The sequence below is a fragment of the Salmo salar genome, chromosome ssa24, assembly GCF_905237065.1.
Source record: "Salmo salar chromosome ssa24, Ssal_v3.1, whole genome shotgun sequence".
In the NCBI taxonomy this organism is placed as follows: Eukaryota; Metazoa; Chordata; class Actinopteri; order Salmoniformes; family Salmonidae; genus Salmo; species Salmo salar.
Window position 1 is genome coordinate 23219227 of NC_059465.1, and position 12294 is coordinate 23231520.

At 44.1% G+C, this 12294-nt stretch overlaps 1 protein-coding gene across 5 annotated transcripts in view; it reads left to right on the plus strand.

Moving 5' to 3' along the window:
- LOC106585524 (adhesion G-protein coupled receptor D1) overlaps positions 1 to 12294 on the plus strand; it is a 70228-nt gene that overhangs the window by 5552 nt on the left and 52382 nt on the right. For all 5 annotated transcript variants that reach the window (XM_014171828.2, XM_014171830.2, XM_014171827.2 and 2 more), the window contains 4 exons: positions 1402 to 1659; positions 2818 to 2885; positions 3428 to 3583; positions 3694 to 3750. In XM_014171828.2, coding sequence (XP_014027303.1) covers positions 1402 to 1659; positions 2818 to 2885; positions 3428 to 3583; positions 3694 to 3750 — 539 coding nt within the window. The remainder of the gene's footprint in view (positions 1 to 1401; positions 1660 to 2817; positions 2886 to 3427; positions 3584 to 3693; positions 3751 to 12294) is intronic.

Below are 12294 nucleotides of genomic sequence, written 5' to 3' on the forward strand. Positions count from 1 at the left end.
TTTATTAGAGGAGAAAAATGAACAAATTCTCAAATGTCTTCCGTCATCTTGTTTATATTACAGGACTTCATGTGTACTTTTGATTTATTTGATTATTAGTTACAGAAGATCAAACATCATCTGGCTCTTATAATGTGCCATGACGATATGTCACCATTTTACCGTGCAGTTGTTTAGCCTTTGATTCATAACAGAGGTAAAGCCTTAGATCCATGACTCAACCAGCTGTTATGAGACCTCTTCCAGTACCAGGAGACATGATTGGTTGGGTAGACCTTGTCAAAATGAGTTCGAGCCTAACCTGTGTTCAACAGAAACATCTCTATCTAAAATATAGGGAGAGACCAAAAGGAAAGAGAGATTGAACAAGTGAATGGGGAACTTCTTGGTGGGACATAGGGTTTGTGTTTAAACCAATCCCAATGGGATAGCTGGGTGTTGGCACTCTGAGCCAGCCTCCACTGGTGGAACTGTTCACAGTGAATATATTTTGGGATTCTCTTTATTGTCCGCTTACCTTTAGAAGAACTGGATATGTGTCACGCCCTGACCTTAGAGAGCGGTGTTTTTTCTCTATTTGGTTAGGTCAGGGTGTGGGGTGGGCATTCTATTTCTTTGTTTTGGCCGAGTATGGTTTCCAATCAGAGGCAGCTGTCTATCGTTGTCTCTGATTGGGAATCATACTTAGGCAGCCTTTTTCCCACCTGTGTTTGTGGGTAGTTGTTTTCTGTTTTGTTTTTGTACCTGATGAAACTGTTGGCTTTTAGTTTTGTTATTTTTGTTCGAGTGTTTCTTTGTTTAATAAATCATGAGCTCTTACCACGCCGCGCTTTGGTCCACTCCTTCCAACGAACGCCGGGCGAAATATGTTATTTCCTCTTTGGAGGAGTCTATTGAAACCATTTGGAGGGATAAAATGGAGGTGCTGACTGAATGGCTGTACTCTTAGAAAAAAGGGTTCCAAATAGGTTCTTCATCTGTCCCCATAGAATAACCATTTTTGGCTACAGGTAGCACCCTTTTGGGATCCATGTAGAACCCTCTGTGTAAATGGTTCTACATGGAACTCAAAAGGGTTCTACCTGGAACTGAAAAGGGGCCTTCAAGGGGTTTTCCTATGGGGACAGCCGAAGAACCCTTTAGGATCTAGATAGCACCTTTTTTTCTAAGTGTGTAGTGGAACATGGGGACATTTTGGGCGGATATTAGTGGAAAAGCACAGTTGTCTGACTTACTGTAGGATATAATACCCACATACAAGAGTAGAACAAATATTAGGTGAACTTTGCTACATTTCATGCAAAACGTAAATTCTCTAAGCCCAATAAAGAAGCCCTTTACTTTCCTGAGATGCAGGGTGGTCATGATTATGATTTCTTCCGCTTCTCTCTTCCCTTTCAGGGCCCTTCTGGACCCACATTCTGTTCACCTGGACCCTGAAGGATGGTCTCAACATCTACATCAATGGGACATTCAACACCAGTGACCCCACTGGCAACGTGTCCATGAACTATGGAGACCCTTACCCTGACCTGGTCATTGGGACAGGAAATGACCAGTCCTATGGACACCATTTGACAGGAGCCTTTGATGAGTTTATCATCTGGGAGAGGGCTCTGTCACCAGAGGAGATCCTTATGTACTACAAAGCTGCCATAGGTAAGATCACATGTCACTGTCAGTCTGAATTTGTTCCACTCTTTTTTTCCGTGATGTGAAATGTTCGCTATGTTCACAATTTCCCCTGGACGGATGTGAGGAGAAAGGGGTTCAAAAGCAATTTCCATCTTGGTCATTTCCATAGACATTCCATCCATAGTACTGATGCATGGAAGACACGACAAGATATTAAACTGTACAAATCCTACCCATCTTAAAATCATCTCACATACGTCTACCATAAAATTGTTTCACAATCTTCCACCTTATATGGGTCTCACATATTTTTACCATATATAAGCATTTCATCTGATAAGGGCCCTGTACTGTTACTAAGTGTCCAGTATAGGCCAAACACGTTGGTTTTAAATTAGGGGACTAAACTGATGTAAAAAATAAATAAATAATACATGACCTTTTTCATTGCTGCTTTGATTCATCTTTGGTGGTTCTAAAAACTCAAAAGAAATGCACAATGACCACTGTATAGTCCTAGAAGTGTTATTCAGATCATGGTGAACTGTGTCTGCTGGTAAAAATTGATGAATCACTAGTCATGCTTATGGAAAATACTAATAATGTGGGTGTGGGCACCAATTCCCTGAGGCTTTGTCTAATAACTAGACCCATTGTGAAGGATTCAGGTGGTTATGTTGAAAGATTCAGGTGGTCTCAGTGCTGTTTTTCCCCCCAGACATAACAGACATAAACAACAAAGTTGTCATGGTAATAGAAGGCATTTTATAATTTTACACCTGTAGAGAATGAATGGGACTAAAGAAGAGCTGACTGTTGGAAGGGATGGTCCTAATGTAAAACCATATATGGTCATTTAGTGTTGCTGAGTGCACCTAGTGATATTTACAGACAGCATGATTTCATGACTTCCTTCCAACATCTCTTTGGCTTGTACAGTACCTATATGATGTATTAGGTGGTTGATTATATAAAGAGCAGGTACAATCACACAGCACTTCTTTTCATCATTCCCTGGCTGGGGGAGGTCCAACCATCATCAGACACGTAGCAAGGAATCATCAATCTTTGGGACCTGAACAAATCCAGCTCTTCTCTAAGCAATCCATTTGGCATGTAGATAGTGTTCCTATAGATGACAGGTGGAAGGGTCGAATGGGTCTCATATATTTCTCCAACTAGGTGATGCTTGGACTTATCCTACCACAGCAAGTGTTCCTAAAGAAGTCTCCTCTACGACACAAACACCGGTGAGTTCTCAACTTTGGAGATTTATACAGATAATACATTTGGTGCCCATCTTGACCTCTCACCATAGGAATGTGCATGTCTTGGATATTTGAAATGGTTTTCAGGGTTTACAACTAGAACAGACACACGACATCCTCACAGGAAATGAGGTTGAAGCCTGGTGATTGAACTGCCACCAACACAAACAAACAATTCATTCCTTATGGAACTATTGTTTTCCTTTAAGACAGGAATTGCATGGAAAAAGGGATATTGAGAGCACGTGAATGAACCTCTTCTGTTTATTAAACGGCAGTTGTGGGCGTAGAGTGGCGAAAGCAGAGACAGCTGTTCAAAACAGCACAAAATGGGTCCCTGTAGGGCATGAAGCTGGAAAATAAGCAGCACACTTTTACAGCAGACATTAGCCAGAAAGAGTTCTAACTGGATAGGGTAATGGTTGAGTAACGTGTCCTGTGTATATTGGTCCCATTCTGGTCTTGGGAGAGTATCTTTAGAGAATAAAATCTGTTTTAATGCATGGTGCTTTTCCCCCCCCCAGCGAGTCGCAGATGTGTCCTATTCTATCACCACCAAGCTGAGTGAGGAGATCCACAGCTCCCAGGACCCTCTGCCCATGCAAGGCTTCCTGGAGTTTCTGCCATTCAGCCTGCCCAACAAGACCATCCCCCAAGACACTGCCAACAACCTCACACAGGTACTTTAACAAGGATAGAAGTATATACAGTCATATACACATACACACACCAAAGTATATTGTAATAGTTTGTATCAGGTCACAGACCCATGATGTTATGTCCCACCCAGGCCTTTCTGAAGAGTGTGGGGGAAGTGCTGTCTTCTGAAGTGGCTCGAGAGGATGAGGTAAATGAGCTCATGATATCTCTGTGAAATCACTGTGTGAAAGTCAATATTTGACAGGATAAAGGCAAATATGGGTTTACAGTAAACCAGCTATATGATACTAAATTGTGAATATGATCACATTCATTCTGGCTCTAAATCTTTCAACACTAACATGTGCGAACACAGGAATGAGCGAGTTTGTGATTTCAATGTTCTGTAGATACTGAACAAACACGCTTGTTTTCATATAAGCAAGCTGAACCAGATGGTCTTAGTGCATGAAAACAATAGACTTGAATGTGGTAGAGCATCATAAAAAGTAAGTCAGATGCCAGTTAATACAGTGTATATCAGAGGTGTACTAGCTGCAACCTGGAGCCAGGGGTAGATGTAACATAGTAAATGTACAATATGTTATGCATTTTTTAATTTTAGCTAGGTGGTTAGGTGGCTCATACTAACAATAGCTAGGTGGCTAGAGTTAGCTAGGCTAGATTACGGTTAGGAGTTAGGTTAAAGTTAGGGTTAGGGGAAGGATTAGCTAACATGCTAAGTAGTTGCAAAGTAGCTAAAAAATAGTAAGTAAACTCAGCAAAGAAAGAAACGTCCCTTTTTCAGGACCCTGTCTTTCAAAGATAATTCGTAAAAATCAAAATAACTTCACAGATCTTCATTGTAAAGGGTTTAAACACTGTTTCCCATGCTTGTTCAGTGAACCATAAACAATTAATGAACATGCACCTGTGGAACGGTCGTTAAGACACTAACATTTTACAGACGGTAGGCTATTCAGGTCACAGTTATGAAAATTTAGGACAATAAAGAGGCCTTTCTAATGACTCTGGAAAAACACCAAAAGAAAGATGCCCAGGGTCCCTGCTCATCTGCGTGAACATGCCTTAGCAATGCTGCAAGAAGGCATGAGGACTGCACATGTGGCCAGGGTAATAAATTGCAATGTCCGTACTGTGAGATGCCTAAGACAACGCTACAGGGAGACAGGGCGGACAGCTGATCGTCCTCGCAGTGGCAGACCACGTGTAACAACACCTGCACAGGATCGGTACAGCTTGTTGTCATTGCAGGCAATCTCAACACTGTGCGTTACCGGGAAGACATCCTCCTCCCTCATGTGGTACCCTTCCTGCAGGCTCATCCTGACATGACCCTCTAGCATGACAATGCCAAGTTTGCTGAAAATAAACGCAGTTGACAGTAAGAGGACGTTTTGTTTTTTGCTGAGTTTAGTAGCAAAATTTCTAATTAGCTAAAATGAGAACGTTGTCCGTGATGAGATTTGAACACGCAACCATTGGGTTGCTAGACGTTTGTGTTATATGCTACCCATCCACCCCGACCAGTCACCCTCCTTTTGTTCTTTGTCTTAAGTAAGTAACTTTCTGTTTTATGTAACCATACCAAACACAGCATAGCATACTAATTTGAGTGTCAGATACATTAACTATGAGACCAAGCTGGAGGTGTGGACTCGAGTCTGACTCCGAGTCACAAAATTGATGAATTGAGACTCGACTTGATAGAAAATAAAATAACTTGAGACTTGACTTTGACTTGCAGCCTCAAGACTTGAGGCTCAACTTTGACTTGAGACTGATGACGTGATATTATCTGCAACATTTTGTCACTAATTTGGTGGCATAGAGTCTCCTTGGCTTAGGCTATTCTCCACGCAGCTAGAGACGATATGGCACTTGCAAGAAAATAGATTGGCTAGTGAAACACACGCTCGGCTCTCTGATTGGATCAGCAAGCGGTCAATCATTGCAGGTCAGGTGAGCAAGCCTTGTGAGAAGGTTTTGGGGGGGGTCGCGAGTGTGAAACTGAATGGGAAAAAATATTATTTTAATAGGCTACATATAGCCTACCATTTGTATTTTATCAGGGGTTGCTGCAGCACCGTTAGCACCCCTACTTCCCGTGGCTATGGAGGCTATATGCCGATGTGTGCTCATGATCTGAGGAGGGGGGAGGAATGGGGGATTTAATAATGTAATATTTTGTAGTTAAAATCCAAAAAGGCATTCTGATTGGGCACCTATATAGCCATACAATGTCATAAGGTACCGCCTTAATTACCTTGTTTAGGAAGCTCATGGATCCCAGGGCAGGGTCAAATTGACAGTTTCTTTTCTCACAGAGGGAAAAAGGTTGTTCACTATTGCAGACAACTACAGCTAGCTTCATTATGTTTTGGTAGTGGCACACTGAATAATTATAGCTAGTTCGCTAAGCTTTATTCAGAATGGATATCTGAAAATGGCTAGGCACTGCCAAGAGCAACAAAAAATGAGGACCCCCATGTCGAGCTCACCGAGCAGCCTGCTAGCCCGACCACTGAGGTTGAGGAGCCTAGAAGCAAATGCAGTACCCACCCATCCCCCACGCTGCCTGCTGACCAACTAGATGGAGAAGAGCCATGGCCTAGCACCAGCGTAACATCACAACAAACACCTGCACCTCCGTTACCCCAGCCACTAGCACCTGACAACCTTAGTGATGAGGAGCCAGCACAGGTTTGTCTTGACACTTACCCGATACACATTTTCAGTGGGAGAAAGCAGGCCTTTCGTAGCGCCTGGTTCAAGGTCTGCGTTTGGTTGTGGTGCACCTTATGTCATCTGAAGATTTGATAGAGGACTTTTTCAATGTGTGTAGCTTCTTTAGGAAACACACAGTAGCTTTTTATTTAATTGTTTTATTTATCTAGGCAAGTCAGTTTAGAACAAATTCTTATTTACAATGACGGCCTACCCGGGCCAAACCCTAACCCGGACGACACTGGGCCAATTGTGCGCTGCCATATGGGACTCCCAATCACGGCCAGTTGTGAAATAGCCCAGGTTCGAACCAGGGTCTGTAGTGATGCCTGTACCACTGAGATGCAGTGCCTTAGACCGCTGTGCCACTCGTGAGCCCATAGTACTGCATAGTACACTGGGGAAAAACTGAAATTACTTGGACTGGCCTCGCCACAGTGTCAGTCATTTTGAAATTGTGCTCGGTAAAATCGAATCTACTTGCACATATGGCACAGATGTGAGACTTGAGGCCACAGGCTTATTGAAAGCAGTGACAGAGCCAAGCTTAAGTTTATTCCTAACATGACTCACAAAATCCTGGGGTTCCTCGACCCTCCTAACAAGTTACTGCAGTTTGAAGCTACTGATCTACACACCAGTGCCAAACTTGTCCACACTGTACGTATGGGTGCATTGAAAACCTGCGATGTGAATTTGAAAAGCTTTGGGAGACATGTCTGGAGGGCACGAGCACACCAGCTCCAAGCAAACGACTGAGACTCATGAGTAAAACTCTGCAAGAGTACAATATGTACAGTAGTTGTAAAGCACTGTGGACCAGCATAATGAGGGAGTGTAAAATACTGTTTTTCAGCTCATTGGATGCCGTGCTGGGAGAAATGTCATCACAATTAAATAGTCAACGGGTGGAAGCTCTGTGTGCCATTGATCTCGAGAGCCCAAACGTTTGGGATGTGAGCAATACCAAGCCATTGTTGGATCTAACCAAAACTGAACCAGTGGAAGCAGAGTTTATTGCGAGTCAGAAATTCTTGCAAAGTGAAATCGCAACTGCAGCCAACAACAACAAATGGAACCCACTCAGTGTTCTTCAAAGATATGGCGGGTCTTTGTCAGCAGTGCTGACTGCTGTTGGCACTGAATCACGGATTAACATTTGGTGGCATCTACGTTTGGGACTTTCTCCACCCTGAAGAACATATTCAGTTAACACAGACGCAGTATGTTACATCAACGAAAAGCCCAGCTTGTCTAGCTGGCATTTGAGAGGGACCTGACAAGTTCATTTCTCCAGGAAGGAGAAGGGAATCAAACTTCTCATAAGGTGCAACACATCATTGAGGAAGCTGCAGCTCTTCTAAATGGTAAGCTACAGCCTTTATGGCCCTGGACGCCATGCCAGAATATGAAATTAATAGTTTTTCCCTCATGCCTGGTTGTTTGGCAGTTTTTTATATTGTAATGTGTAGTTTTTTTGGCCTTTGCTTTTTTCTTCAATGCATGTTAAATTTCCCTTTGATTCTTAATGTGTGCTTGCTTTTGCGGGTCTAATTGCTATTTATAGATATATTCAGCTATGCGTTATTTTATGGTTATAGGGACAATGACCAATGTAGCCTATTGGTTGTGCTCTGAGGTGAGCCCTGGCATGGTGCTCCTATTTGTATGTATTAAGGATCCTGGGGTCCAGCAACATTAAGGCAGTTATATACAATAAAAAATAACACTTTTCACAACACATTGTGTTCTCTCAGGCCACTACTCTACTACCACATATATGCCATACAAAATCCATGTGTACATGTATGTAGAGTGCGTATCTTATCATGTGTATGTCTGTCTATGCCTGTGTGTGTGTCTCTTCACAGTCCCCGCTGTTTCATAAGATGTATTTTTCTATTTTTTTTAAATCTGATTCTTCTGCTTGCATCAGTTACCTGATGGGGAATAGAGTTCCAGGTAGCCATGGCTCTATGTAGTACCCTGCACCTCCCATAGTCTGTTCTTGACTTGGGGATTGTGAAGAGACTTTTGGTGTCTTGTGGGGTATGCATGGGTGTCCGAACTGTGTGCTAGTAGTTTAAACAGACAGCTCGGTACATTCAGCTTGTCAACACTTCTTACAAAAACAAGTAGTGATGAAGTCAATTTCTCCTCCACTTTGAACCTGTAACGAACGTCAAAAGGAGTAGACCAAGGTGCAGCGTGGTATGTGTTCATCTTGATATTTATTTGAACTCTGAACACTTAAACAAAATAATAAACAATGGAACACGACCGTCACGTCTTGCAGGCTTACCGAGCAGTACAAAAATAAGGTCCCACAACTCAAGGAGGGAAAAGGGCTGCCTAAGTATGATTCCCAATCAGAGACAACGATAGGCAGCTGCCTCTGATTGGAAACCATACCTGGCCAAAACATAGAAATATAAACCATAGAATGCCCACCCCACACCCTGACCTAACAACATAGAGAAATAAACCGTCTCTCTCAGGTCAGGGCGTGACAGTACCCCCCCAAAGGTGCGGACTCCCGGCCGCAAACCTGAACCTATAGGGGAGGGTCCGGGTGGGCATCTATACTTGGCTGCGGCTCTGGTTTGGGGTGTAGCCCCCACCCCGCCCGCTGATCCCCCCGCTTCTGTGTCGCCGGAGGAACCAGACCGTGGATCATCGCCGGAGGCTCTGAACTGCCGAAGACTCTGGGCTGCAGGCCGCCGTTGAAGACTCTGGGCTGCAGGCCGCCGCTGAAGACTCTGGGCTGCAGGCCGCCGCTGAAGACTCTGGGCTGCAGGCCGCCGCTGAAGACTCTGGGCTGCAGGCCGCCGCTGAAGACTCTGGGCTGCAGGCCGTCGCTGAAGACTCTGGGCTGCAGGCCGCCGCTGAAGACTCTGGGCTGCAGGCCCAGGCTCCGGACTGGGGAGCGTCGCTGGAGGCTCCGGACTGGGGAGCGTCACTGGAGGCTCCGGACTGAGGAACGTCACTGGAGGCTCCGGACTGGAGAGCGTCACTGTAGGTTCCGGACTGGGGACCGTCGCTGCAGGCTCCGTGCCATGGATCAGCACTACAGGTTCCACGCCATGGATCATCACTGGAGGCTTTGTGCCATGGATTATCACTGGAGGCTCCGGGCCATGGATTATCACTGGAGGCTTCGTGCCATGGATCATCTCTACAGGCTCTGGGCCATGGATCACCCCTACAGGTTTCTTGCCATGGATTATCCCTACAGGCTCCAGGCCATGGATTATCACTGGAGGCTTCGTGCCATGGATCATCCCTACAGGCTCCGGGCCATGGCGACACAGTGCGCATCACCGCATAACACGGTGCTTGCTCGGTCACTCGCTCCCCACGGTAAGCACGGGGAGTTGGCTCAGGTCTCAACCCCGACTTCACCAATCTCCCCGTGTGCCCCCCCAACATTTTTTGGGGGGCGCTGCCTCTCGGGCTTCCGTTGTTGCCTTGCCTGTTCCTCCCAGTATCGCCATTCCGCTTTCGCTGCCTCTATCTCCTCTTGCGGACGGCGATACTCCCCAGGCCTTGTCCAGGTTCCTGCCCCATCCAGGATTTACTCCCAGGTCCAGTCATCCTGCCCACGCTGCTTGGTCCTTTGGTGGTGGGATCTTCTGTAACAATCGTCAAAAGGAGTAGACCAAGGTGCAGCGTGGTATGTGTTCATCTTGATATTTATTTGAACTCTGAACACTTAAACAAAATAATAAACAATGGAACACAACCGTCACATCTTGCAGGCTTTACACAGCAGTACAAAAATAAGATCCCACAACTCAAGGAGGGAAAAGGGCTGCCTAAGTATGGTTCCCAATCGGAGACAACGATAGTCAGCTGCCTCTGATTGGAAACCATACCTGGCCAAAACATAGAAATATAAACCATAGAATGCCCACCCCACACCCTGACCTAACAACATAGAGAAATAAACCGTCTCTCTCAGGTCAGGGTGTGGGGTGGGCATTCTATGGTTTATATTTCTATGTTTTGGCCAGGTATGTCACACCCTGACCTAACAACATAGAGAAATAAACCGTCTCTCTCAGGTCAGGGTGTGACAGAACCATGACAGATTTACATGCATATTATTAATGTTAGCTCTCTGTGTACATTTAAGGGCTGCCCTGTTCTGAGCCAATTGTAATTTTCCGAGGTCACTCTTTGTGGCACCTGACCACACGACTGAAGAACAGTCCAGGTGCGACAAAACTAGGGCCTGTAGGACCTGCCTTGTTGATAGTGTTATTAAAAAGGCAGAGCAACACTTCATTATGAACAGACTTCTCCCCATCTTAACTACTGTTGTATCAATGTGTTTTGCCATGACAGTTTACAATCCAGGGTTACTCCAAGCAGTTTAGTCACCTCAACTTGCTCAATTTCACATTATTTATTACAAGTTTTAGTTGAGGTTTAGGGTTTAGTGAATGATTTGTCCCAAGTACAATGCTTTTAGTTTTTGAAATATTTAGGACTTACTTATTCCTTGCCACCCATTCTGAAACTAACTGCAGCTCTTTAAGTGTTACAGTGATTTCACTCGCTGTAGTAGCTGACGTGTATAGTGTTGAGTCATCCGCTAACATAGACACTCTGGCTTTACTCAAAGCCAGTGGCATGTCATTAGTAAATATTGAAAAATGTAAGGGGCCTAGACAGCTGCCCTGGGGAATTCCTGATTCAACCTGGATTATTTTGGCGAGGCTTCCATTAAAGAACACCCTCTGTGTTCTATTAGACTGGTAACTCTTTATCCACAATATAGCAGGGGGTGTAAAGCCATAACGCATATGTTTTTCTATCAGAACTATGAACGATAATGTCAAAAGACGCACTGAAGTCTAACAAAACAGCTCCCACAATCTTTTTTATCATAATTGTCTCTCATCCAATCATCAGTAATTTGTTTAAGTGCAGTGCTTGTTGAATTTCCTTCCCTATAAGTGTGCTGAATGTCTGTTGTCAATTTGTTTACAGTAAAATACAATTTTTTCCAAACGTTTACTAAGGGTTGGTAACAGGGTGATTGGTCGGATATTTGAAACAGTAAAGGGGTCTTTACTACTGGGTAGTGGAATTTATTTTGCTTCCCTCCAGGCCTGAGTGCACACACTTTCTAGTAGGCTTAGATTGAAAATATGTCAAATAGGAGTGGCAATATCATCCTCTGTTATCCTCAGTAATTTTCCATCCAAGTTGTCAGACCCCTGTGGCTTGTCATTGTTGATAGACAACTATTTTTTCACCTCTCCACACTCACTTTATGGAATTCAAAATTACAATGCTTGTCTTTCATAATTATACTTGGATGTGTAGTGTCAGCGTTTGCTAATCTTGCCAATGAAAAAAATAATTAAAGTAATTGGCAATGTCAGTGGGTTTTGAGATGAATGAGCCATCTGACTCAATGACTGATGGAACTGAGTGTGCCTTTTTGCCCGAAATGTAATTTAAGGCGCTCCAAAGCTTTTTGCTATTGTCCTTGTTGTCTACTTCGGGGATGCTGAAATTGGCATTGCATAATTTCATCTCACTGACTGGCGGTAGCCTTTTGTCCATGGTCCTGAATCGATGGTTAAAGTGTGCTTTTTTAATGAGCTCATCTTGAGCGATAAGTCTTCATGGGGCTTCTCTTCAACATCACTGTAGGCAAACAGTTGTTGTGTATATGGCTGCATTTCAGATAGGCCTACATTTTTGTACATTTTGTATGTCGCAGTAGTATAGGACCAATACCGTGTGTAGCCTACTAAAAGAAGTAGGCAAATGTTCACTCTGTTATCATTCATTTGCATTACAGTCATTGTGTGATAGGCTACTGTAAAAGTGAAAACGACACAGCCTACTTTATCGCTCTGCTCTCTTCCTATAGCGTGTGTGTTATCGCTCTGCTCTCTTCCTATAGCGTGTGTGTTATCGCTCTGCTCTCTTCCTATAGCGTGTGTGTGTGTTGCCCTCTGAATGGCCATTTACTCTTATTCGTGGC